This window comes from Callospermophilus lateralis, chromosome 4 (genome assembly GCF_048772815.1).
Source record: "Callospermophilus lateralis isolate mCalLat2 chromosome 4, mCalLat2.hap1, whole genome shotgun sequence".
NCBI classification, from domain to species: domain Eukaryota; kingdom Metazoa; phylum Chordata; class Mammalia; order Rodentia; family Sciuridae; genus Callospermophilus; species Callospermophilus lateralis.
Genome location: NC_135308.1, coordinates 16,509,415 through 16,537,269, shown reverse-complemented (window position 1 = coordinate 16,537,269; position 27,855 = coordinate 16,509,415). Strand labels below are relative to the sequence as shown.

Here is a 27,855-nt window from a genome sequence, read left to right as displayed (position 1 = left end):
CCCAACCATTCAGTGCTAGTGAGGCATTCCGCAAGCTGCAAGGCACGGAGGCAGAGAGATACTAAAATAACTCGCCCAAGGTGACACAACTAAGTGACAGAGCCAGGATGCAAATCAGATTCATTCAAGGCCACACTCCAGCCAATAGGTGACACAGAAGCTCCTTTAAGAGGACAGGCAAAGGAATCTCCCTGTTCTGACCTCACAACTAGCAAAGTTTTCAGGAGACCCCATTCACACAGGCACAACAAGCAGTGCAGGATCGTGCAGACAGTCTGCTTCTGGGCCCCAGGTTTCATGCAGTTCTATGTGGCTGTGGGAGAGCCCGGGTTAGTCAACACTAGTAAAAAAACACAAACCTATCTTTAAAAGCAGGAGAGGAGAAGGGAGAATTACTCTCAGGAGAGCGGTGCAGCCTCCTGACTTGACAGTTCTTGAGCCTGGCTTCAATGTTTAAAAACCTACCCTGCTCCATGGAGAAGAGGAGCAATTTGGGAATCAGGACCTGTGCTGCAGTAAGCAAAGTAGCCAGACTGGCTGGATCAGGTCCTTGTAATCTCCCTCAGTGAGAGACTTGGCCACCTGGAGACCACACCCACTAAAGAGAACTAAGTTCTAGGGGTGACCATTAAAAGGTCATGATCATCAGCAGGTTAGAGCAGAGTATTCCAAACATTCTGATCTTTAGAATCACACGGAGTGCTCATGAAAATGCCCCTAGGGAACTACAGAACCAGAATCTAAAACCAGGTGATCACAACTCATAACAGACAAGGTTGGGAAACATTATTTAAATGATGAAACTATAGTACCTAAAAAAGAGCAAGAGGGGTCTAGCAGACAGGGTGTCCTCATTTCAAGCATGTCCCTGTCCAATCCAGAACAGTTTTCTATACCTATAAGGCAGCTGAGGCAGGAGGATTGCAAGTTCAAAATCAGTCTCAACAACTTATCAAGGCCCTAAGCAATTTAGAGAGATCCTATCTCAAAAGAAAAAAGAAAAAATGAGTGGGGATGCGGCTCAATGGTTAACCACTCATGAGTTCAATTCCTGGTACCAAAAAAAAAAAAAAAAAAGTCTCCAGAGAAATGGCTTCCAAAATTTCTTGAGTGAACATAAGCATCTCAAGTCTTGCAGCTTTGTGGTCCTCCCAAGTAGCAGAGGCAGTGGTTAAAGTCATCCTTTTTTCAATCAGAAAGAAAACAGTGTTACGCAAATCATTTTACTTAAACTGTTGCTGACTTACTTCAGAAAATATAGGAGCATTTAAAAGTCTTCTAGAAAGCCCTCCAGTGTCCTGCTTAAGATTTAAAGAACCTCTCTTATTTCATAGGACAAGATAAGAAAGTGAAAGTCAACCTATAGGATGGGAAAAAGTATCTGCAAGGCATACATCTGATAAAAGATTTGTATCCAGGGGCTGGGGTATAGCTCAGTTGGTAGAGTGCTTGCCTCACATGCATAAGACCCTGGGTTCAATCTCCAGCACCACACACACACACACACACACACAAAAAAAAAAAAAAAAAAAAAAAGATTGTACCCAGAATATATAAAGAACTCTTAAAATTTAATAATAAATTGACAAATAGCCCAGTTTAAAAATGGGCAAGGCATGTGAAGTCATTTCTCCACAGAAGAAATGCAGATGGCCAACAAGCACAATAAAAGATGTCTAACTTCATTAGTCAAAGGGAAATGCAAATCAAAACCACAATGAGATATCAATTCAAACCTGCTAGAATCAAAAGGACTGAAAATAAAGTGTTGGTTAGGATGTAGAGAAACAGGAAGCCTTGTACGCTGCTGATGGGAAGGTAAAATGGTGCAGCCCTCGTGAGAAAGCTTTTCAATCACTGCAGGTATTAAATGGAGAGTTACAATATGACCCAGCAATTCCAATCCAACCTATTTTCCTGTGCTATTCAGTTTTTCATTGCTGTGACCAAAATACCTGACAAGAACAACTTAGAGGAAGAAAAGTTTATTTGGGCTCAGAGTTTCAGAGATTCAGACCATGGTGAGCCAAATCCATTGCTCTGGGCCCAACGTGAGTCAGAAATCATAGCAGAAGGACATGGTAGAGGGAAGCTGTTCAGTTCACAGCAGAGAGTACTCAGGGAAGCAGGGACACACCTCAGTGGCCCACTTCCTCCTGCCATGTCCTACTTGTCTACAGGTGTCACCCAGTAATCCATCCAGATTATTAATCCATCAAGTGGATTAATCCACTGATTAGGTTTGAGCTCTTATAATCTAACTGTTGTGCCTCTGAACATTCCTGCATTGTCTACCATGTATTTCAAAAGAAGCCTACTCATGAAAATTCTCCCCTGGCTTCACACATGCTACACTCAAGGCCACTGCCTGATTGTGGAGAAACCCTGGAGCCTGCAAACGTGGCTGGCTACCTTCCAGAGTTGTCACTAAAAAATATCTGGAGACAAAAAGAAGATTTTTTTTTCCTTTTATTAGTGCTCTCCATCTCAAACCATGGTGCACAAGGATAATCTTTGCTCTCTTCTCCTGTCAGCTTCATCTGAAAATTTACTAGGTCTCCAGGACAGCCCTGTGGGTACCCCAGGATGGAACCCAGGCTGTTTTGCTGTTCATGGCTGCTCACCTGGATGTTCAAATCTGCTATGCAGATTTGACAGAGGGTTGAAGCAACGAGTCATCCACTATGTATAGCAAAAAAAAACAAAACAAAAAAACCCTCCCAGACATCTCCTCTATTAATCCAAGCCAATAGCTATTTCTCAGCAAGACTAGGCTCAAAAGTTTTCCCATCTTTCTCAAAACTTCTTCCTCCATCTTACTGAGTACTGTCTACTTATTGCATGCTACCTGTTTTGAAATTTGTTCTTTTTTTTTTTCCCCCAGAACAGTTCCTACTGTGGAACACACGTTTCTTTTCATGATTTTCAATGCATTTAACTTTCATTTACATTAAAATCCCATGCCTCCCAATCCTCTCACCGCTTTTGTACTTACCAGACACGATAAAGCAAATATGTACAATACTCAAAGTTCATGAGAGCGGACTCAGTAAACACACCACGAGCAGCAGATGGTCAAAAGGAAAGGACAATCCAGGACAGACAATGCCCTCTATTTAAAGCACTTTTGCTCTAACACGGAGCCGTGCAATAGAGTAGCCCCTAGACACCTGCGGCCACTTATATTCACAAAAATTAAATAAAATTGAAAATTCAGTCCTCAAATCTCACTAGCCACATTTCTGGTGCTCAGCAGCTTGACAAAGGAGGTAGGAGACATTTCCATCATAGCAGAAGTCTTAACAAAGCTGATTCAGAGAGTAATTTCATGAATTCTATGAAAGTTCATAAGGTCTGAGTTTCTAGGTACAGTGGTTTCATACAGTGTGACTCTAAGAAGTACAACCCAAGCCACTCTGAATGTTCTTGGCATGTTTTCTTAGGTCTTTGGACAAAGATTGTCAGAGCCTAACACACAGCCTTATAGTACAGTAAGTACCTAATACTGTTTGAGTGAATGGATGAATGGATAGCATAATAATATCTGTGCTTCAGTTTCTGCCGACTTACTTACAGATATTAGTTCATAGAAAGCAATGTGATAATGACACAATTCCATCTCTTGAGCCAAACCTCATGGGAGATCTTTACAGGGAGAAATAAGCATCAGCACACAAGGTAGGCAGCTTGTGGTCCCTTGGGAGCCACTAGAAATAAATCTGCAAAATCAAAACATCTGCCCAACAGGAAATGTGATATTCAAAGTTTGAGACTCGAAAAAGCATGCTGCACTACTTGTAGCTTTTAGGAACACAAAGGGAAGGTCAGGGGAGATATTCTGGAAGATCACATAGCCTGCTGTCAATTTCTCAGCATTTCTCCAATACAAATTTGCTAGAAAATAATACACACACAAAGACAAGCATCTAACTGCATCTTCTAAGCAGCACACTCCTGGGCCTAGGTCTCCCGTTCCTTCAATGTCTTCTGACTCCATCTACACTGTCTATCAATTAGCTGTTTAGGAAGTCAGAGCATTTGGAAATCTAAAAGCATGTAGGTCTTAGCGTACAGAAAAAAGCAGTTTCATTGGTCCTTAATCAATAACCTCCTGGAGGCTAAACAAAAGCTACAGTTGCCTTTTAACATTTTCTACGTCCCATGTCCACCAACCAATAGCCACAGCGGAGCCAGGCCACTCCATTTCTATAACTCACTTTTTCTTAGCAAGAGTCTGAGAACAGAAGGCCAGAGAAGCACAGAGCAGCTGTCGCCTGCTCCTTATTAATGCCCTGCACCCAGTCCCCATCCTCCTCATTATTGTTTTGACTTCTTTCTCAACAGTCTCTAAGCCCCAGCTCCTGGGAAGAAATAACAAGGAAAAGCAGCCCTCTCCACGTCAACACTGCCGTGGCAGAAACATCTAGACCGCTTCTCTGAGGGGACGTAATTAGAAATTAAAATAGGTGAGCCTCCCGTCCAACTTTAAATTGTGAGTCTGCTCTACTGTGAATTTCATTTCATTACTTGTGACAATATGGAACTCCTTACATGTGTTTTTGATAATTACACAATTCCATCTCTTGAGCCAAACCAATGCTGGTCTCACTATTTAAGCAAACAGATCTATAAAATAATGCTTACTGATGGATTAGTCATCCAATTTTCAGATTCCATGACCCAAAGAATCTAAATATTAGAGCCAAAACGCTCAATATCTGCAACAGGCAGTGCTAATGCTGAGGACATAAAAACACAGAGATTAAGAAATCTGGACTGCTTGCGCTGATATCTGGGCTCTGACACAGGAACCTGAGCAAATTACTCAATGGCTCTGGACTAGAGGACAGAGATGATGACAGTACTGACCCCACAGTCTGTCAGGGGGACTAGAGGATGAATTCCAAGTAAAAACACAATAAATATTAGCTGACTGAAACACATCACATAAAGTAAGTGCTTTCCAAAAGTGAGGACTTACAATGAAACTTAAAGTGCTGCTTCTCAGAAAACCCAAATGAAACTACCACATAAGTGCCCCAGTCTTGGGTTAAAATGGGATTTTTCCACTCGCCCCAAGAGTGGAATTAAAAAATTGAATTTTTAAAATAACCTATTAACATATACATTTGATTGATTTTATTGGTTTATGGTCAGAGGGAAAAAGGAGAGTTTCAAACTAGTCAGCCATTCCCTGTTAAGCCCCAAGGAGTGATCTGGCCTGGCCACAGCCTTCCTCTCATATGCAGGAAGGGGAGAAGAGCTAAGTGCCTTCCTCACCCCATGGGCGTCGCCAAGAGAGAAAATGCCCAGCCACCTCTGGGCCCTGGAGTGTCAACAAAGTCCTTACCCACTGGGCCCCAACTGGGCTCCAGTTTGTTGACCTTGTGGGCAAAGTGAGAAATCTTTCTTTTGGTAAGACAAACAAGTACTGCAAGGACATGTGTGCTATTTTTATGTAAATAAGATATCATAAGCAAAGATTCATTATTGATGTTGTGAGTTACACCTTATTTTCTAATAAGGCATGGAAATGTGCTAATTTGGATTGAAGAATAATGTGTTAACTACATGCTGTAAATTATCCTTTTGGTCCACTCTAAACTGCAACAGTATTACAGCGAACACAATTTAATCTGGAGCTTGTAGAAAATGCCTTTGGAAGACAGTCACTTGACTCAGAAACCCAGGAAAGGTACTAAAGAACACACTCTTTCAAAAAAATAATGCCATCACTTAATCTCTGAGTTGACATACAATATCACAAGAGCTTGTCAAGACCTGAACACAGAGAATGAAATGGATGCTCTGCAGAATTTCTTCTGGATCCCATAATCCCCTAAAACAAAGCAAGGCTCCTTTAACTATAAAAGAACTGGGGAGGAGCCTGGGGGTATAGCTCAGTGATACAGCACCTGCTTAGGTTCTGAGTTCAATCCTCAGCACTGCAAAAAGATTAAAATTAAAAATTAAAAAAAAAAACTTAGGAGGAAACCCAGGTCTCCATACATGGCCCAGCCTTTCCAAGAAGAGCCCTCAGATGTTTCGGACCCTTGTAGCAGAGGTGATTCCAGGTTGCATTAGACCACCAGCCTTCCAGAAGCCTGATGCACACTAAAGTACACACACACTCGGGTCACATTATTTTTCAGTCTGCCTCTAAACCTCAATCATGTCTTAATTCATTTCTAAAAACTGGGAGTGATCACGATCTATTACTCACCTCCTAATCCAACCCAAACCCAGAGAGGTGCTCTTTTGTAATTGCCAAATGACATTATTCCGAGTAAACCTCAAACAAACCAGTCTTGAAGCCAAAGCATATACACATTTTAATGTTCTGGAGGTTTTGCCTCCGAACCTCTTAACCAAGACTGAGATTAACCCATTATCACACTAGTGACTTAGTTTATGAATACTGCCTGACCAATCACTACAGAATTTCAACAGGGGCTTTGTAAATACGTTAAGAAAAGAAAGAATGGGAAAGCGCCTTTTGGAAGAAGACAGAGAATGCATTTCCTCTCCTTCAGCAGGGAACATCCTTTCCCCCACATCTCACAAAAAGTCAACCAACCCCTCCCGTTCAAGGTCCAGCTCTACAGTCGGCTCCTCCGTGAGCATTTCCAAGCCCTCTCCCTCCATTCGGGGTCCTGCAGGGGACCTCCGCAGAAGTCTTTCCCACTAGAAAGCAAGCTCCTTGATACCAGAAACCCCGTCTTATTCACCTGGCCGTCAGGCTTGGCAAAGTCCTTTGCACACACTCAAGTACAACTAATGAACTGCAGCACTTGTTGCCAGAATCCCACTTACCGGAATTTTTCAGATCTCCGTCTTCCCTACACCAACACCTGGACCCACTCAAGAGTTATTCTGGAGCGGAAATCCTGGATCCCACTGTCAGGAGAACCGATGTCTGGAAAATGAAATCCTAATACCCATTCCATCCTCTGCCTAGTGGGTGTTCAACATTCTTTAACATCGAGAGGAAAAACAAAACTAAACATTTATTATGGAGGTCTGTGAAACATTCTAAACCCACATTCTCTAACCTGTGTTAACCTGTCTGTTAAAAAAAAAAAAAAAATCTCAGAGCATCGTTTGCCAGGGGTTTTAGCTGACATGAGTGGATAAAGTTAAATGCGTGTAAAACAGAATGATTTGGACGTCTTTAAAAGCTATTGGGAATATTACACCAAATAAATTCCCTTGTCTGTTAGCTGGCTCGAAGCAAGTTTGGTTTTGTTTTTTTTTTTTTTTTTTTTTTTTTTTTTGGTTTTTTTTTTTTTTTTTTTTCTTCCTTTCTGACAGGGAAACGTGATAGTCCCTGAACAGGAGAGCTGACTTGGCACCTTGGGTCCTCTTTAAAGCTTTCCTTCTTTGGATCGTTAAGCAAGAACGAGTAATCAGGCTTTTCTTCCAAGTCTTAGGTTTCCAAAGCAGAAGGGTGAACTCAAACCCCTAAATCTTAACACCAAAAAGTTGACCCCTCCGGGCCCCCTACACACACAAAGCCAGCAAGCGCAAAAAGGAAAATAGTCACCGGAACCTGACTTTACGACACAAACTCAAGCGCCCCAGGGGTCCTGGGGTTCCAGAGCGGCGACAAGGCAATCAAACCCTGGCCGCGATCGCGGCCCCCCGCGCGCGACCCCCGCGCCCCTGCCCCGGACAGTCCGGCGCTCACCGCGGCAGGTCTTCCTTCCATCTTCCATCGCCCGCGCCGCGCCGCGCCGACCCCGCCGGGCTGCGGGCTGGGCTGCGGGCTGGGGCTCGGGGACGCGGCGGGCGCGAGGACAGGCGGCGCGGCTGCCCTTTGTTGGCGCCCGGACGGCCGAGCGGCTGCAGGCGCGGAGCCCCGCGGCAGCCGGCGCGCTCCCTGGCGGAGGCGGAGAGCCCGGGCGAGGGCGGAGAGCAGGGGGCGGCGCCCGAGCCGCGGGAGCCACGCGCGCGCCCCGCCGGCCCCAGCCCCGGCCCCACGGCGGAAACCTGCCTGTTGCTTTGTCTCCTTCCCGAAGCGTCTTCCCAGCCCGAGCCCGGGGAGAGGCGCTCTCGCCGGTGCTTCCCCCCAGGAAGGGCGGCGGGCGCGGAACCGCGAGTTGGCCGATGTCCCGATGCGCGCCGGGACCCGCGCCCACGCGTCCCCTCGGGTCCCGGCGGCCGCGAGCGGCTGGTTCCCCTCTCTGAGACCCGCCCCTCTCTGTTCCCCGGCACCCGCCGACCCCTTTAAAGTCCATTTCCCCCCTCTCGCCCCGGAGGACAGGCGCTCCCGTCCACCCGCAGACTTGCCTCCGGACCGTCCCGCACCGAAAGGTCACTTAAAAACTGCATTTTTCAAGGAGCTGTACCTCAGATCGGTACCTTTTTTTTCTATGGCGTTTGATCCGCGCTGCACAAGCAAGGACTGGAAAGGCGCCCTCCTCTGGGAAAGGGACAGGAAGACCTTAAAGCCACCCGCTTTGAATCTGAAGGTCTAAGCCAAGTAAGATCACTCCACCTTTGAGCTCAAGGCTTGTGGAGCCTAAGCACCTGGTTGTAAACCTCCGGGGCCCGCTGCATGGTGGTCCTGGGTGGCAGGTTGTAGCTTTATTGTCTTATTTGCATGGCCGGTAGAAGACGCCCAAAGAAAGGACATGACTAACAAAGCCAAATTTAGAGCTGAGAGCAGGGGTCAGGTTTCCCGGTGGTCCAAGGGGCCAGACCTGGGCTGCCAGTTGGTCAACTGCTATCTGTTCATAGAGTAAGGTCATAGCAAGAATGCAGCGGCGTCTCATGAGTTGCCCACTTTTCTTTGTCCAACCCACATCTATCACAGTCAGTTCAAGGCAATCACTAGAGGAACCGGAATGAACTTATGAAAAATGACCGCAGTCCATGCTCCCCATGTCAGACCAGCTGAAGGGGCTGGTATGTAGGTTCCTGCCTTCTCTCTTACGTAAATACCTTGCAGGGTAGTCCCTGTGTGTCTATTGCGGCTAAACTGCCTCCTTGAATCCTGGTTCTAGTGATTGTGTTGGGGAAAAAAAAAAAAAATCAGAAGTAAGAGTAAGTACAAAATGTAGCTGCTGCGAGGGGCCGTGGCTGTGGCTCAGTGGTAGAGCGCTTTCCTGGCAAGGATTAAGGCACTGGTTCCATCCTCAACACGACATAAAAATAAGTAAAAATAAAACAAAGGTATTGTGTCCGTCAATAACTAAAAAAAAAAAAAAGTGTTTTTAAAAATGTAGCTGCGGGGCTGGGGTTGTGGCTCAGTGGTAGAGGCACAAAGAGCAAATGAGGAATAAGAGCCCCCAAAAGAGGCATAAGAGGTGTATATTTATCCCATACCATATTCCTCTCCTAATTCCACTCATGGCCCTAGAGTGCATGGCCTGGAAAGAAAGAGAAACTACAGAATAGGTGAGACTTTAGTTATTGGTGGTCAAAGGGAGGAATGGAAAGGAAGATGGAATTCGGTCATGTATTATTAATACCTGCATTTAATCCTTCTATTTCAGAAGGCCACTGAAAAGCTTAGATGGCATAATTTTTTTTGGGGGGGGAGGTACAAAAGTGAATATTTATTTAGAATGAAAAAAGAAATCTCAAATACAAATTTCCAACAGTTGGCAAATCCCACAAATGCCACCAAATCCAGAAAAAAAACACAAGATTTTTTATCAACTACATACATAATTCCTCTATTAATTAATTTTCTAAAATAAATAATACTTTTTCCCTGTGTACTTTGGTCGAATACTCTTGGAATGATTCTCTTTGACAATTCTCTTTGACTTTGGAATAATTCTCTTGACAATCTTCTTACATCTCACACAACTCAACCCAATATGAAGTGTACAATTCAATATTTTGTTAGCATATTCACAGGCTTGTGTAACCATCACCATGGTCAATTTTAGAAAATTTTCATCATCCCAAGAAGGAACCCTAAATCCATTAGTGGCCACTTCTTTCTTCCCCCCAATTCCCTCAACTGCTGGCAACTGTTAATAAACTTTCTGTCTTCACAGATTTGCCTTTTCTGGACACGGTATAAATGGAATCATTATGATTCATTTTGTGACTGGCTTCTTTCATTTAGGATAATATTTTCAAATCTCATCCACGTCACAGCTTATATCAGAACTTGTTTTCTTTTTATTGCTAAATAATTTTCCATTGTGTGGCTTGACCATATTTTATTGATTCATTCATCATCTGATTGACATGTATGTTTTGTTTTTGTTTTTGTTTTAACTTTTGGCTTTTAAGAATGATATACTCGTGTTCAAGCTTTTATCTGGATGTTATGTCCTAATTTCTTAATTTTATCAAGAGTAGAATGTGCGGGCCATATTATAACTCTTTTTAACTCCCAAACTGTTTTCCGCAGTGACTGTACAATTTTTACATTTCCACCAGCAACTTTGAGGGTTCTAATTTGTCCACATCCTCACCAACACTGATTATTGACTGTGTTTTTGATGATAGCCATCCTAGTAGAATGATTCTGTACCATCATTTTCTATAAGTAAACTAGAAAGCCCAGTTTTTCCTCTAGCAGGATTGGTTGATATTATTATTATTATTATTATTACTGACATTTTAAGAAAGTTCCATGTTCACATTCATTGTTGATAATAGTATATATATTTTTCTTTTTCTTTCTTTTTTTTTTTTTTTTTTTTTTTTTTTTTTGGTATTGGGGATTGAACTCACCAGCACTTGACCAGTGAACCAGCCCTTTTTTGTTTTTTATTTAGAAACAGAATCTCATTGAGTTGCTTAGCGCCTTGTTTTTTACTGAGACTGTGTTTGAACTCATGATCCTCCAGCCTGAGCCTCCTGAGCTGCTGGGATTACAAGCGTGTACCACCGCTCCTGGAAGTATATACACTTTGACCAGGCCCGGGGCACACATCTGAATTCCAGTGACTCAGGAGGCTAAGGCAGAAAGATCACATGTTCAAGACCTGCCTGGGCATCTTAGCAAGACCTTGTCTCAAAATAAAAATTGAAAAAAGGCTGGGGATGTAGCTCAGTGGTAAAAGACCCCTGGGTTCAATCCCCAGTCACGGGGGGCAGGGAATACACACACACACACACACACACACACACACACACACACACGCAGTCACTTTTGGTGTGTTGTCAAATTTTAGAAAACTATGCAAGTTTCTTTCATATAAACAGTAGAATTTCAGGAGTTTTATGCAGTGATTAATATTTAAAGCACTGGGATTTTTTAATGAGACATAAGGGAACTTTCTAACATGATACAAATGTTCTATTCAGATGATGTTAATTGATCAAACTCATCAAATTTCACACTTAGAAGTTGTCAGTTACTCTGTATATAAATTTTACCTCAATAAAAGTGAATCAAGTGAAATATTCAAATTGTTCACTCCTTGTCTTAGGCCGCAAGTCCTAGAGTTCTATAAATTGTTCTTTGCACTGCTGTGAGATACAGATGCGTGTGTGTATGCACTTGCACATGAATCCTGGGGATGTTAACAGACATGAAGCAGAAAGGGATCTCGCAAAAGATGTAGGTGGAGCCACCTGGATTTTGTTCTGAGATTAATGTTAGAGGTATTGATCCAAGACTAAACTAGGATGAGTGAAAACATCCAGACCCCAGGATTCAGATAAATGCTTTAAAAATTGAAACTTATTAACTTATTTCTGTTCATCTCTGTTGTGAGTTTTGTCATTTCATAGATGTGAGTTATTTCATACCAAATGAACAAGAAATGTAAATATTTTCTCATTATGATCTGTTATCGCTTCCCTTTATTATTTGGATTCTCAAATCCAAGGTTTTTAGAATATGCATTTAAAGAAAAAGGTTTTTTTATTTTAAGTCACAAACAACTCTAACTCCTACAGTATTTTCAGTTAGAACGCCTTCCACACATGCTTCAGTGCAGACAGAATGCTTTATGACTCATACACCAACTGTATACAAACCATTGATATAGTTAAGTCTTATTTATTGTCATATTTCTAGCTTCTAATGCTGGGCCTGGTCTGCAGCAGGGTCTCAATAAATAACTGTTGATGTTTTCCAGTATCTCAGGCACAAAGATACAGTGTTACCTAAAAATCACATTGCGCTTGAATTTCAATAGCCCAAGGTGATGTCTGAGACAAAATTCACAGTGGCATTTGCCCTGAGGGACCCTACTGATTATTGGATGGATGCTGGATGGGTAAGAGGAATGGGAGCCAAGAATCAAAGAGCAAAAATGTTAGTGGGCTTAGGTGACTGAGAGAGAAGTGAGGGAAGATAGAGAAAGGAGTGCATCCTGTCTACTTTGTAGTGAGTGCACAATGTTAGATCAGAGGGTGGCCCAAGGCATAAGGTCCACTCAGCTCACCTTTTCCCCATGACCTGAATAAGGCTATGTAGTAATATACACATGTAATAAAAGTTTCCGCTCATTTTTATTATCCTCCCTGTGCATCATTCTTCTTTTATTCATGTGACAAGTATTTATTGAACCTCTATTGGCTATAATAACACACAAAAAGTCTCTTCCTTCACAGAATTTACAGTCTAATGGGCTTTGGCAAACATAAAATAAGCAAGCTAAGTAAGTATATGGGATGTTACATGGTGGCAAGTGTTTTGGAGAAAAAGAAAACAAAGAAAGGTTTAAGAAACATGTAGTGTGAGGTCCACAATAGAGAGTGGATGGTTACAAAGGATATTCAAAGAAGGCTTCAATGAGAAGGTGAATTCTGAGTAAATACCTGAGGGATGAAAGCCATGCAGGTATGTGAGCAACTATAAGTGCAAAGGCCCTGAGGTCTTGCCTGGTGTGTGCAGAGTGCATCAAGGTGGTCAGGGCTTAATAAGCCAGGGGAATGGCAGGAGTTGTGATGGGCAGGATCTTATAGGCTAGTGGAAGGATCTGGATTTTTAACTGCCCATGGAAGATTTTGTTCAGAGGAATGGTATACAAGTTCAAGGCCAGCCTAGGCAATTTAGCAAGATCCTGTCTGAAAACAAAATTTTTACAAAAGGCCTGGGGAAGTAGCTTAGTAATAGAGTCCTTGCTCAGCTTGGGCAAGGCCCTGGATTTCTATCCCTTATATGGAGGGGGCAGGGGCTGGGGGGACGGAACAAGTTTGGGGAGGGGAGATCAGGACCTCAGTTTGGATCATGTTAAGTATTGATACCTTTCACACATCGGGCAGAATGATGAGTTAGTCCTTGAAAATGTGAAACCAGAATTTAGAAGAGGGAGATGTTGGAGATACACATTTGGATGTTAGCATAGAGATGGTATTTATACCTGTGAAACTGAATGAGATTACCAAAGGAGTAGATGGTAAACAGTAAAGAGGAGAGTTCAGTGTTCTCCAACACTGAGAAGTTAGAACGTGAGAAGAACAAGCAGAGGAGACCTATCTACAGCTAACCAGGCTGGCGACCTGTGCTGGGTTCACAAGAGCTGGCTACATCAATAACTAAGAAAACGGTGAAGAAAGCACGCAATACACAGAAATACCTTTTGCAGGAATCAGGGATGGCTCCAAGACCCCTGGGGTCCGCTGGCAAGAGAGTGTGCACCTGAATTCTCTTTATTATTATAGGGAGGAAGACACAAAAGGAGGCTCAATGGAATGTTCTTTCCAAATAAGGCAAGGGCTCAGGTTTCAGGGGGTTGAATCTAGCTCCAAGATGAGTAGATTGATTGACATCTTAGCAAATCACACCCATCTCAGATGCCGTGTGGAACACAGGCAGAGCGAGAGGAAAGGGCACACGTGTGTTGCACAGCCCCCAAAGCATGCAGCAACAGGCCAGTCCTCCCATAAGCTCAAATGCACATAGCTCACACACACAGCCCATGGACGGCTCACGACAGAGATTGAAAAGGAATAATTAGTGTTGGAGGAAAACAAATACTTGTTCCTTCATGGACTGTTTTCAAATTATTTTGACATGAAAGTTTTTCCTCTCTAAAGTTTTCAATTAGCAGTTTCTGTATTCTGCTTTCTCTCTACATCCTGAAATCACCACTTCTCTTTCAATCAACACTGTTCTATAATTTTCAAGAAGAATGGAGGAGAGCGTAATTTATGCCTATAATTCTAGCAGTCTCTCACTTTGTCTCAAGCTGATTTGTGCTTGTGGTCACAGGGGGCCATTGGTCGTAATGTTTAGATAGTTCACGTGGAGAACATTTCCCATAATGCAGAGGATTCTGTAGAACAGCACTGTCTCTCCACATTGGGCACATTGGAGGCACTGTAATCTGCTGGGAGCCATCAGCCAAGTAGGTATGACAAATTCCTTGCCAGCTTACTCCCATGCTGTCTAGTAGAAGGACTTCTGAAAGGTGACCTTGCTCAAGGACCAGGGCAGGATCCGTGTTTAGGGTGTTCCCCCTTTAGAATAGGGCAAGTTTAGCATAATAGGAGATTAGGGTGTTCCCCCTTTAGAATAGGGAAGTTTAGCATAATAGGAGAGTAGGGTGTTCCCCCTTTAGAATAGGGCGTATCCTGCTGCTGAGTTCCTCTTGAGTGCTTAGGGTCAGACAGTATTTTTTGAGAGACAGAAGCCCATGCGGTGTGGATTTAGGCAGGAGAGGATTTGGGCAGAGAACGGAGTGGATTTGGGCAGAGAACGTGGATTCCCCCAGAACGTGTTTGTAGACGGCCGGTGTGAGTTCGAGAATAAAGAATTGCTGTTTGAATCTACAAGCTGTGTGGAGACTCCTGATTTGTGCCCAGCCGAGAGACTGCGGCATTTGGTGACTCGTACGCAGAACATCTGAAAAAAGGTAAGTGAAATTGTTCAGCCCCTGAAGGAGAGCGAAAGAATGGGTGAGCATTTCAAAAAACAATATGTTCTTGTTCTAATTTATTTTGTTTTTATTTCAAGTTGCCTGTTCCTAGAACTTTCTCAGGCAAACTGGGGAAAATGGTTGACTCAAGGTTTTAAGTTGTTCGCCTCCGAGGAAGAGAAATTGTTAGAGAAAAAAGGCACCTCAGTAAGACCAAGAACAGCTAGGGCATATGTTGATACAATACAAAAATGTAGCCCATGGCTTTTTAAAGACGAGTTATTAAATATATCAATGGGACCATCATGGTATCCTGTAGAAGGATTTTTCTTCAACAAGAAAGAGATGGCTAATTTTGTTTACTACGCTTGTCTAAGATCTTGGTTTTTACAGACATCTGATTAATTTACAAAGCTAAAGTGTTAAAATATCAACCACTAAATATGAAATCAAGTACTCTTTACTTATTAAGTTCCATAAGGTAATATGTTTAAACATTATGTGTGTCTTCATAAATTGGTGAATGGAAAAAAGTTTAATATTGCTTTGGTCTATGTCTTTGCTGAAACAAGGTTACTAAGTGTTAAGATTCTATCAGGTGTAATTTATATACAAAGAATATAAGAAGTTTCAGTTGGGTTTCAATTACAGTATTATAGTACCATAAAAAACATAAAAGTATTTCATCTTATTAAAGTGGAGTAATTTATCTAAATCAAAAATTTTATAAGGGTTATTTCAGAATGTGAATTTATAAAAAGGGTTAATGGCTAGAAAAAAAATATTAAAAGATTCAAGATGTGAAAATATATTTTAATATGAAAGGTTAAATGAAAAAAATGTTTCTAGGTGAGATAATCTCTGTGCGGTAAAGTAAAAAGTTGTAAATGCCATTTAAAAAGATTTTGAGGAAACTAGACTTACTTTAAAAGCTTGAGAAAGAAAAAAAAAAAAAAAAAGTATTTGTACATGGCAGATTGAGACAAAGCTTCTTAATGGAGTAAAAAAGGCCTTTGGTTGAAGGGCAGCCATGTAAACTAATATTAAGCGATTTAAACAGAGTCTAAGCCTCGTTTAAAATAGTGAAGCTGTAGGTGGTGAAAAAGTACATTTAAAAGTACAGTATAAATGATAATTGGAAGGCTTTAAGAGGTTAATTTGAAGGTGGTTAAGATGCCTTCATGACGGAGAAAAGATTGCATGATTCAAAGCCTAGTTAATCTTAAAAATTGGAAAGGGGTATATATCCCCCAAAGATAAACTTAAAATAACCCTTTTTACTCTAAACTTTTTAAATTTGGATTCATCAGGACTTAGTGCTGCAGAAAGACATATGTATCCAAAAAATGTACATAAGCCTAAAGTTCTTTGGAAAGATATTCTAACAGGACAATGGAAAGGTCCAGACCCAGTGATTGTCTGGAGTCGGGGCTCTGTTTGCGTGTTTCCACAGGGAGAACACCAGCCGATTTGGATTCCAGAAAGACAAACTAAAACGATTTCTACAGATCAAAAAGAAGATGATTTGACTCAAATCCATAACAGCTGAACTCCAGCTTGGCCATTCTTACATCTGCAACAGTGATTAACCAGGATGCTTTTTTCAATATCTATTTTATTATTGCATTTTTCCCACATCATAAGGTTCTATTTTTATTTTTTGAGCTCATACAAACCTAGGTTAATGTTTTTCTGATCAGTTTTATTTTTTGACTGTGGAGTTTTTAAACATTGCAATGGAGATTTCACCTAGGTAAAGCTACAAGGCCTTTATTATTATCTAATGTGTTGTACGTTTGTTTGCACATTTGTGTTTTGTGTTATATGTCTGTGTGTGCGTATGTTCATATTTCATATATGAGGAGCGCTCATGAGAAAATGGATCCAAATTATTATTATTTTTTTTTTCACGTGATTTAAATGGCTTAATTTAAATTAGGTAAACAGCTGTTAAAGATTATTTTTAAAGGTGGTTAACAGATCTGCTTGTTTACTAATTTAAATCAGGTAAACAGCTGTTAAGGATTGTTTTTTAAGTAGGTTAACAGATCTGTTTGTTTACTTTCACCTTTCCTTTTCATTATATTTAATAATTCTTTTCAGGTTAATGTCTTTTTAGCATCATTGCCAGAATTCCTATCTTCATCCCAATAAATATAACTCAACAAGTATGCTCAATCAAGGAGTCAACTTACTTTGGGAGGAAACGGACTTTGGGAGGAGACGGACAGATTGAAAGATTCCTCCCCTTTGAACTGCTTACAGAACTTGCCTGGACTATGTAACTACGTTTAGTGCAGCAAATTGTGGTAATGCTGACATATCTTTGCTGATGGTGTCACCAGTGATCTTTGCTGATGGTGTCACCAATGATGCAATTTTTCCAAAGGAACTGTCAATTGGCTTGGTGTCGTGGCATTTCTGTATCCTCCTCCCTTCTGCTAGTGATGGTCTAAATTTGGGGGCCAATGGCTATATGCTGGACCGACAGTCAGTGACGGGTATGATCCAATTACAATGGTATCAACCTAAGACAGGAGGCTGACGCCTAAAGGTCAGTTACCTAAAGGTCAGTTTTCCGATGACGGGTAAGAGCCATATGTTAAACTGGACAACCTACCAGGCACGGTCCTTAAGCCACATTACTTGTTGTTTAATTAATCAGAAGGGGGGAGATGCTGGGAGCCATCAGCCAAGTAGGTATGACAAATTCCTTGCCAGCTTACTCCCATGCTGTCTAGTAGAAGGACTTCTGAAAGGTGACCTTGCTCAAGGACCAGGGCAGGATCCGTGTTTAGGGTGTTCCCCCTTTAGAATAGGGCAAGTTTAGCATAATAGGAGATTAGGGTGTTCCCCCTTTAGAATAGGGAAGTTTAGCATAATAGGAGAGTAGGGTGTTCCCCCTTTAGAATAGGGCGTATCCTGCTGCTGAGTTCCTCTTGAGTGCTTAGGGTCAGACAGTATTTTTTGAGAGACAGAAGCCCATGCGGTGTGGATTTAGGCAGGAGAGGATTTGGGCAGAGAACGGAGTGGATTTGGGCAGAGAACGTGGATTCCCCCAGAACGTGTTTGTAGACGGCCGGTGTGAGTTCGAGAATAAAGAATTGCTGTTTGAATCTACAAGCTGTGTGGAGACTCCTGATTTGTGCCCAGCCGAGAGACTGCGGCAGTAATCTCTAAATGGCAAGAGAAAATCTGGTCCAAAGGTGCCCTTGTGCTGGTATATTTTTCCTAGAGTGTAAAGCTTTTTCATACAGTTCAGGCAATTCCTGACTGATGATGGTCCTGTAGTGGCACCCCCTTTCTCCACAGAAAGATCTTAACTGGGCTTCTCCAGAAATCTTCACCATGGCTGATTTTAGGACTGTCAGCGAAAGAGTCTCTACAAAAGAGTTCAATGTAGATAAACTTCCTATTTTCGTGTTGCCTTGTTTTACTTGGCCACTGGCTGGGAAGAAATCAGCACTCCAGGTGCTGGACACCCCCTTACTAGTTTTTCACAAACATATTTCTAATATAGTAGCTTGTAGAAATGTGTAAACAAGGCCTCTGGCCTTGAGCTGTAGCTTCACAGAGATGTCTACATTTCTAAGATAAGAGAAGTTACCAACTGGGCTCCGTGGTAACAGCTGGCAGGGGGAGGAAAGAAAGGGGAGAAGAAGCTCTCCCCTTCTCAGGTGTTGTCCTTGAAGGGTTAACTTGCCCTGAACAGTGAAAGAAAAAGCTGCTTTTATGTGAATTTCTGTGGACTGTGAACTTCTGAGCCCCTCCCCTTACATGCTGGGTATAAAACTCTGAAACTACTTGAACTTGGGGTTCAGGGGATTCATTGATTACAGCAAAAGCTGTGCCCTCTGAACCTGGCTGCAGCCAAACAACACTGTTTCCTACCATCTTCAGTGCCTTGCCTTGTCTGTTCCTACAACAGTTCCACTTATGATTTTTTTTTTTTACTTTATCCTGTTTTTTTTTTAAATGATATGAATTCAGTAGAAAATTTGAGAATTTCATCCCTGAAATTCTAAATTTTGAACTTCAATATTTTCTTTGGTTAGGGATATTTGGTACAGTGCTGGACAGAGGCATTAAGTCACAGTTCTCAATCAGCCAAGCGATCATGAGGGTAAATGACAGATATTCTATAATGAACTCTGTTGCTAAACTAGGATGTTCAATAAATTGAGTATATTCAGTGCATTTTCAAGTTACCATATTCTTCATTTACAATGGGTTTACGGTAAATCGAAGAGCAACTGTACTATGTACCCACTATCACTGAAAACAAAAATGGGGTTGAGGTGTAGCTCAGCAAATGCCTAGCATTTGCAAGATCCTGGGTTTAATCCCCAACACCCTACCCAATCAATAAATGTTAATCTTTATACAGGTACATAGTTAACAGCTGCTTTCCTGTTTCATTCACCCTTAAAAGCCTCTCTGTATCTTCCCACTCCAACAAAAATGCTTTACCATCAAAACAATTCCTGAAAATATTTGAGAAAAAAAAAGTCCCTGTTTCCTTCAAACAACAAATCACATTTTCAGGGTTATTCAAAGAATGAAGAGCAGGGTTTCAAAAGCATTTGTTTCAAAGGGGGATTCCATAGAAAACGTTTCTCTGCTGAAACAAGCATTTCACTTGTAATATTTTCTTCCAGGGTAGAAATGACCTAGGGAAATTGCCTATGGCTCTGTGCCTTGGAATTAGAAAAGTACCCTGGAGTGTTTCCAAGAGGACAGCACAGCACAGCAACAGGGCTGGGAGAAGGTGAATGCCATCTCCTGCTGAGCAGAGTCAGGGACAGAAAGGACCCCACCTGGCTCACTGTGACTGTGTTACCATGTTCTGGTTCCTGGCACAAAGCTCTTAAAACCCTTGGGCCTCCTGAGTGATAGATAAGAGTGTCTTTTGTTACTCTTGAAGGAACTCATTTTGGGATCACATCTGAGTTTATGCTAATGAGGTGATTTAGGGTGACGCCCCTCTGCAGCTTCAGGTTGGGGCTGGTCCTCAGAAATATCTAGTGATTAGAGGGTCGGAACTTACAGCCCCACCTGCTGCCCAGGGGAGGGGACCTGGAGATAGAGCTGAATGGAAACATCCGAAGGAAAGAGATTCTGTGAATTTGAGGGTCCGAGAACACTGAGTGCTAGGAGGGTGTTGGGCTTAGAACCGACGTGGAAACCCTGCATGCCACCGCCTTACAGGGCTTCACCTGGCTGTTCCTAAATTTTGTCCTTTACAATAAACCAGTGAACAAAAGTAAAGTGCCTTCCTGAGTTCTCTGGGCCATTCTAGCAAATTATCGAACTGAGGAAGGGGGTGTGGGAACCCCCAAGTTATAATGGATTGGTCAGAAATACAGATGGCAACCTGGGACTTGCCCTTGACCTCTGATGTGGAGGTGATCTCAGGGGACAGAGCCCTTTAGCTTGCGGGACATGGCACTTACTCTAGGTAGATACTGTCAGCATTGATTTGGATTGTAGGGCATCCATTTGGGAGAGAATTGGGGACTTGATTAGTGTCAAAAATCCCCGCTCACTTTAGGTGTCAGAAGTGTTGTGTGAATAGAGAAACATGGGACCTCTATATTATCAGGCTTCTGTTTCCTCTTCTATGAACAGAGAAGACTGACTTTCCTGAGTACCAATTTTCAGCATTCCAGGATTTAAAGAGCTTTCAATTAAAAGCAATCTATATATTCATGAACCTCGCAGTTTTGGGGGCAAGTCTTTAGTGACAATGATAAATCCCCAAAGCTGACTCTCTAAATGTTCTGAAGTGAGACCTCCAAGAAGCCCAGGCTAGACCGAGCTTTCCAGAAGGCAGAGACCACTTTGCTCCAGCACTGAACATATTGCCTAGTATATAGGAGGTGCTCAATAAATGGTCACTGAAGAATGACTGAATGAATGCTTGCTCTCTCCTTACTTTGGGCTGGAATAGCATGTTAAGAATTCTTTTTATTTTGGTGGGTCTAAAGAGAGAAAGCTTTGCAAACAAAATAGGTAGGAATTTTAAATGGAATTCTCATCACAAAATATGTGCCCTATGAACTTGGACATTGAAAAATCTCTAAATTTAAGTGTTTCTGAAAGGAAGGAAACCTATTCAATCTCTCGAATTAAAGACTTTCCTGGATATAATTGCTTGTCACCTGCAACAGGTGACATATTCCAAGGACTGAATTCCGATGGAGTGGGCTTTATGAGTCACTTTACTTCTAAGTTCTATGAATCCAGATAGTTGGTCTTTTGGTTTATATTAATCCACATTCAGGAGCCCCAGGGAAAAGTTGTATTGTCCCCTTCAAAATCCACTTTATTTAAGTTATATTTACACACTGTAAAACCATTTTGTGTATGGTTTGATGAGCTTTGGCAAACATATAGAATTGTGTGGATATCACCCCAATCCAGATGTTTAACCTTCATATTCTCCCCATCAGACACACACACACACACACACACACACACACACACACACACACACTCCCAAGCCCTGTGCAATCAATTCCCTGCTTACTCTTACCGAGTATTGCTTTTTTTTCAGAATTTCATATCAATGGAATTGTATAGCATGAAATCTATTGTGTCTGACTATATTTCATATAACATAATGCTTTTGAGATTTATCCATGTCTATCCATATGGATCAGTAGCTCATTTCTGTCTATTGTTGAAGAGTACTCTGTTGTGTAGAATTTATCAGTTCACCAGTGGATAGATAATTGTGTTGTGTCCATCTTCCGGCTATGATATAAAATGCTATGAAATTCCATATTCGATTTTTTGTGCATATATGTTTTTTCTTGGAAAAAGAATTCCCTAGAGTGATATTGCTGGGTCATATGTTAATATATGTTTAACTTTACTTTTTTTTTAATCTGTTAGTTTTCCAAAGTGGCTATACTATTTACACTAATTTGCATTCCCATCTGCAAGATATGAGAATTCTAGTGTTCATCGTTGCCAACATTTGATATTGTCAATTTTAAAACAAAAACTTTAGACTTTTGAGTGTGCAGTAGTACCTCATGGGAGTTTCATTGGCATTCGACTTATTCTATTGAGCATCCTTTCATGTGCTTATTCTCAATTTATGTCTCCTTTTTTGACCATTTATTCTTTTTCCCCCCCAGTACTAGAGATTGAACCCAGGGCCTCACATATGCAATGCAAGTGTTCTACCACTGTGATATATCCCAGCGTTTTTTATTTTTTATTTTGAGATAGGGTTCACTGAGTTGCTGAGACTGGCCTTTAACCTGGGATCCTCCTGCCTCAGCTTCCTAAATAACTTTAATTTTAGACACATACCACGCCTGGCTTTTCTATTTTTTAAAATGAATTTTTTTGTCTTTTACTGAGTTGTAAGAATAATTTATATATTCTGGATGCAAGTTCTGCACCTGACAGGTATTTTGTTAATATTTTTTCCTTGTCTTTGGTTAGCCTTTTTGGTTCCTTGAGTGTTTTTGTAGAGAAAAAGGTTTTAATTGAAACCATGTTCAATCTACCATTTTTTTTTTTCTGTTATGATTTGTGTTTTGTGTCCTAGCTAAGAAATCTTGCCTGATGCAATGTCATTATGTTTGCCTCTAAAAGTGTTATGGATTTAGGTCTCATGTTTACATCAATGAGTCATTACAAGTTGATTTTATATATGATGAGTTGGCGACAGAAGCTCCTGTTTCCCATATGGAGACACAATCATTTCACTGCCATTCTTGAAAAGATGGTTCTTTCACCACTTAATTACCTTGTTGAAAAATCAATTTGTACAAAAATAAAAATCAATTCGTTTATGTCTGGGACTATTTTTAAACACTTCTATTCTACTGATTTTTGTGTCTATAATCTATAGTCTTGATTGTTAACTTTATAGTAAATCTTGATACTGAGTAGTTTAGTATTCCAATTTTGTTATTCCATTTCAAAATTATTTTGATTTCTCCACGTTCTTTGAATTCCACATAAATTTGAGAGTTAACATGTTAATTTCTTTTAAAATGCCTACTAGGATTTCAATTAGGATTACATTGAATCTATAGGTCAATTTGGAGAGAATTGACAATCTCCATCTCAGACTTCTGAAATGTGAACATTATTTATTCATCTTTCCATGTCTGTCTGTTGACCTATTTATCTCTATACATCTCCCCAATTATTTAGGTCTCCTCTGGTTTCTTTTTTAATATTTTTGTTAGTTATTGATGGACCTTTATTTATTTACTTGTTTATATGTGGTGCTGAGAATTGAACCCAGTGCTTCACACATGCTAGGCAAGTGCTCTGCCACTGAGCTCCAGCCCCAGCCCTCCTCTGATTTCTTTCACTAATGTTATGTAGTTTTTGGTGAATAGCACTTGCATATATTTTATGAAGTCTATGCCCAAGTGTTTTAGGCTTTTTGGTGCTGCTGCGTATGGTATTATTTTCTTAATTGTTTCATATTTTTCATTATAAATATAAAGAAACAAATTTTATTTTTGCATATTAATCTTGTATCCTGTGGCCTTGCTAAATTCAGTCATTATTTCTACTGGTTTTTAAGTAAAATCATTATGATTTTCTACATAGCTGATCATGGCGTTTGTGAAGAAAGACAGTCTTTGAAGAATCTTTCTCACTGGGAGGAACTCTAGTGTGAAACTGAATAGAAGTGATAAGAACAGACATCCTTGCCTAGTTTCTGATCTTAGGTGAAAAGCAGTTAGTCTCTCCCTATTAAAGACAAGGTTAGCTTAGTATGTGCCTTTTATCAGGTTGAGGAAATCCCCATCCATTCCTGGTTGGCTAAAGATATTTACCATGAATAGGTTTTGAATTTTATTAAGTGCTTTTTTCTGCATCTACTGAGAGATTCATAAGATTTTTTTGTTTTAATGTTGCAATTTTGGTGAATGACATCAATTGATTATTTCAAATACGAAGTCGACCTTATATTTCCTAAAATGAACTCTATTTGTCCATGACATATTATTAGATTAGTCTGCTCAGGCAACTATTACAGATTATCACAGACTGAATTGCTTAAATGATCGACATTTGTTTTCTCCCAGCTCTGGAGGTTAGAGGTCTAAGATTGAGGTGCTGATAGGGCTGGTTTCTGACAAGCCTCTCCTCCTGGTTTGAAAGCATCTCATTTCTTGCTTGTCCTCATCTGACCTTTCCTCTGCCTTCACACCCCGGTGTGTCTTCCTCATCTCATAAGGACAATGGTCCTGTTGGATCAAGAACTTGCCTTATAACCTTAATTACCTCCTTAAAGGCCCTATTTCCGAAGTCAGTCATGCTACCTGTTAGACATCAACATGTAGATTTTTTTAAAGGGGGAAGTTGCAAATCAAATATAGCAATGATGTATTTTATATATTGCTGGATTCAATTACCTTATTATGTTCACTATTACGTATCATTTTTAAAAAGGGTACTGGTCTGTAGTTTCTCGTAATGCATTTGTCTGGTTTGGGTATGAAAAAAAAAATGCTTGCCTCATAGAATGAAGTGGCAAGTGTTTTCTTCACTCTTACTTCTTAAAAGAGTTTGTGTAGAATCAGTATTATTGCTTCCGTAAGTGTTTGGTAGAATTTACCCATGATGTATCTAGACTTAAAGTTTTCTTGTGTGAATCAATAAATACAATGACATCAAACTAAAAAGCTTCTTCACAGAAAAAGAAACAATCAAAAGTGTGAAGAGAGACCCTACAGAATGGGGAAAATCTTTGCCACCTGCACCTCATATAGGCTTTTATCTCCAGGAGATTAATACAAAGAACTCAAAAAGCTTAACACTAAAAAACCCCAAAAACCTAATCAATAAATGCACACAGGAACTGAACAGACCCTTCTCAAAAGAAGAAATATGAATAATCAACAAATATATGAAAAAATGTTCAACATCTCTAGCAATTAGAGAAATGCAAATTAAAACTACACTGAGGCTGGAAGAGGTGGCGCCCGCTCGCCTGTAATCCCAGCAGCTGGGGAGGCTGAGACAGGAGGATCTGGAGTTCAAAGCCAGCTTCAGCAACTTCAAGGTGCTAAGCTCCTCAGTGAGACCTTGTCTCTAAATAAAATACAAAATAGGGCTGGGGACATGGCTCAGTGGTCGAGTGCCCCTGAGTTTAATCCCTGGTACCCCCCTCCCCCCAAAAAAAAAGAAAGGAAAAAAAACTTGCAGTCATAATGGTAATAATTATCAATAACACAAGTAACAACAAATGTTGATAAGGACGTGGGGAAATGGGAATCCTTATACCTTGTTAATGGGACTGCAAATGGGTGCAACTTCTCTAGAAAGTAGTATGAAGATTCCTCAAAAAACTAGGAATGGAACCACCATTTGACCCAGTTACTCCACTCCTTGGCATATATACAAAGGATTTAAAATCACAGCACACTACAGTGACACAGTCATATATATATACACACACACATATGGAATACTGGGGATCTATCTATTAATCTATCGATCTATCTATATATATATTGGGGGAGTACTGGGGATTGAACTCAGGGGCATTAGGCCACTGAGCCACATCCCAGCCCTATTTTGTAATTATTTAGAGACAGGGACTCGCTGAGTTGCTTAGCACCTTTCTTTTGCTGAGGCTGGCTTTGAACTCTCGATCCTCCTGCCTCGGCTTCCTGAGCCACTGAGATTATAGGTGTATGCCACGGCACCTGGCACATCAATATTCACAGCAGCACAATTCACAATTGCTAAGCTATGGAACCGACCTAGATGCCCATCAACAGATGAATGGATAAAGAAATTTTGGGATATATATACACACATACACACACGCACACACACACACACACACACACACACACAAACAATGAACTATTACTCAGCCATAAGGGAGAATGATAAAATTATGACATGCTAAGTAAACTAATCCCCCCAAAATCAAAGGTCCAGTTTTATTGTTGTTGTTGTTGTTGTTTTGTGATGCTGGGGATTGAATCCAGGCCCTCGTGCATGCAGGTCTAATGTTTTCACTGATATGTGGACATTAAACCACAATAAAGCGGGGGGTGGGAATGAAGAGAAGTTCAGTAGATTAGACAAAGGGGAATGAAAGGAAGGGAGGGGATAGGAATAGGAAAGACAGTAGAATGAATCTTACATAGTTTTCTTATGTACACATATGAAAATACAGAAGGGAACCAAACCATGTGCCCACCCACAATAATGGTGTCATAATTAGAATAAGATATATTCCATGCTTGTATAATTTTATCAAAATGGATTCTACTGTCATATATAACTAAGAAGAACGAATGAAATAAATTTTTTCAAAAGAGTTTTCTTGTGTGGATTTTTAATTAATTTTTAAATTTGAATTCTCTTAAAAATATATATAGATACACAAATATATATCACAAACATTGTATATTATGATTTATATAGTATATATTGTATATATATATGTGTGTGTGTGTATGTATATATATATATATATTAAAAATATTTTAATACCTTTATTTCACTTATTTATTTTTATGTGGTGGTGAGGATCGAACCCAGGGTCTTGCACATGTGAGGCCAGTGCTCTACCACTGAGCCACAGACCCAGCCCCTATATATTTTTTTTTAGGAATTCTATTTCTTCTTGATCAAGCTTCCAAAGAAGTATTCCGTTTCACCTATTTTGTCAAAATAATTGGGATAAAGTTTTTATTAGTATGTTTATTACTCTTTTGATGTCTGTGTGATCTATATTGATAATGAAATTGATTATTGATGGCTTCTATTTTTTCCTTTTCTATTTAGACAGAGGTTTATTGATTTAATTGATCTTCTCAAAGAACCAACACAAAGTTTTATTTCATTGATTTTTTTTATAACTTTTTCTGTTTCCAATGTTATTGATTTCTGTTATTGTTTCTATCCTTCCTTTGGATTTAATTTGCTTTTGTTTTTCTAACTTCTTTAGGTTGCATCTTAGAAAAAGCTTAACTTTAAATCCAATGGCAAAGAAAATAGGGCAGATTATAAATAAGTTTAGACTATACAAGATTGGAAGGTGGAGGATATCTAGGAAAATATATGGAGCCGATATTTGAAAATATCTCCACATTCTGTAAATAACACCCCCTCTCTCTAAAACACAACACACACACACACACACACACGCACACACACATACACACACACACACACACACACAGCAGATGAAGTGCTCTGTCTATATTCAGCATTTATCTTTGTCTTCCCTACATCAGCTAAGTTTCTAGCCTTCTACCACGTCACCTCTAAATCATTCAATCAAAAGGTATGCAACACTGTAATTGCCAGGGCCTTTGAAAACCACCCTGGTTTGGAGTTTAGAAAATGTACCTGGGTAAACTAGTTTCTCTTTCAGGTTCCTTTTCTTCAATGCATTGCAAATGAACTCACTGCTATAGAAGTGCAGGACAGAAACAATCCTACATGTCTATCAAACTTTTTCAATTTCCTCCCAGGCACAGAGGAGGACTGTATTTTCGAGTCCAACTGTATGTCGATAGGGCTATATTACTGGCTCCGTGGAATGTCACCAGAGTAATATATAGCATCTCAAAGCCTGGCACTTAGAATTTCCAAGAAAGCTCCACGTTCAGAGCCTAGAGCTCTGCCAACACACATTCCAGGAAGTAGGCAAGAAATAAACCTCCCTGGTGTTAAGCTCCTGAAAGGTAAGGATTCCTACTACAGAAGGAGCTTTACTTCCCTTGACTAAAACCGAGCTCAAACTACACACGTGCACCAGTAATAAGCTTACTGTTACATGTTTTGAAAGCCTGTAATGAATTCTGTTGCCTAGAGATATGTGGATTAATTATCCTAAAAGTAGTTATCATTTTAATCACATTTTACATGTTTACTTTTACTTTATATAAAAGACTAAAAAAGGGCAGGGGGCTAGCGTCCCATCTTCAAATCCATTTTGTTAGAAAAAAGATATAGATTTGTGTAATTTTAAAATTATTCAACAGAAAGTGATACACATCAATTTTTTTTTTCTTACTAGGGATTAGACATAACTAGCTGAGTTCTACCATTGAGGTACATCTTC

At 40.5% G+C, this 27,855-nt stretch overlaps 1 protein-coding gene across 3 annotated transcripts in view; it reads right to left on the bottom strand.

Annotated features, from left to right (window-relative positions):
• Psd3 (pleckstrin and Sec7 domain containing 3) overlaps positions 1–27,855 on the bottom strand; it is a 480,958-nt gene that overhangs the window by 399,209 nt on the left and 53,894 nt on the right. The window contains exon 1 of one of the 3 annotated variants that reach the window (XM_076853635.1): positions 8,286–8,354. The exons of 1 other annotated variant lie outside the window; for it this stretch is intronic. In XM_076853635.1, coding sequence (XP_076709750.1) covers positions 8,286–8,331 — 46 coding nt within the window. In that variant the 5' untranslated portion in view covers positions 8,332–8,354. Of the gene's footprint in view, positions 1–7,687; positions 7,799–8,285; positions 8,355–27,855 lie in introns of those variants that run through there. One more of the 3 variants, XM_076853636.1, reaches the window with a different exon arrangement.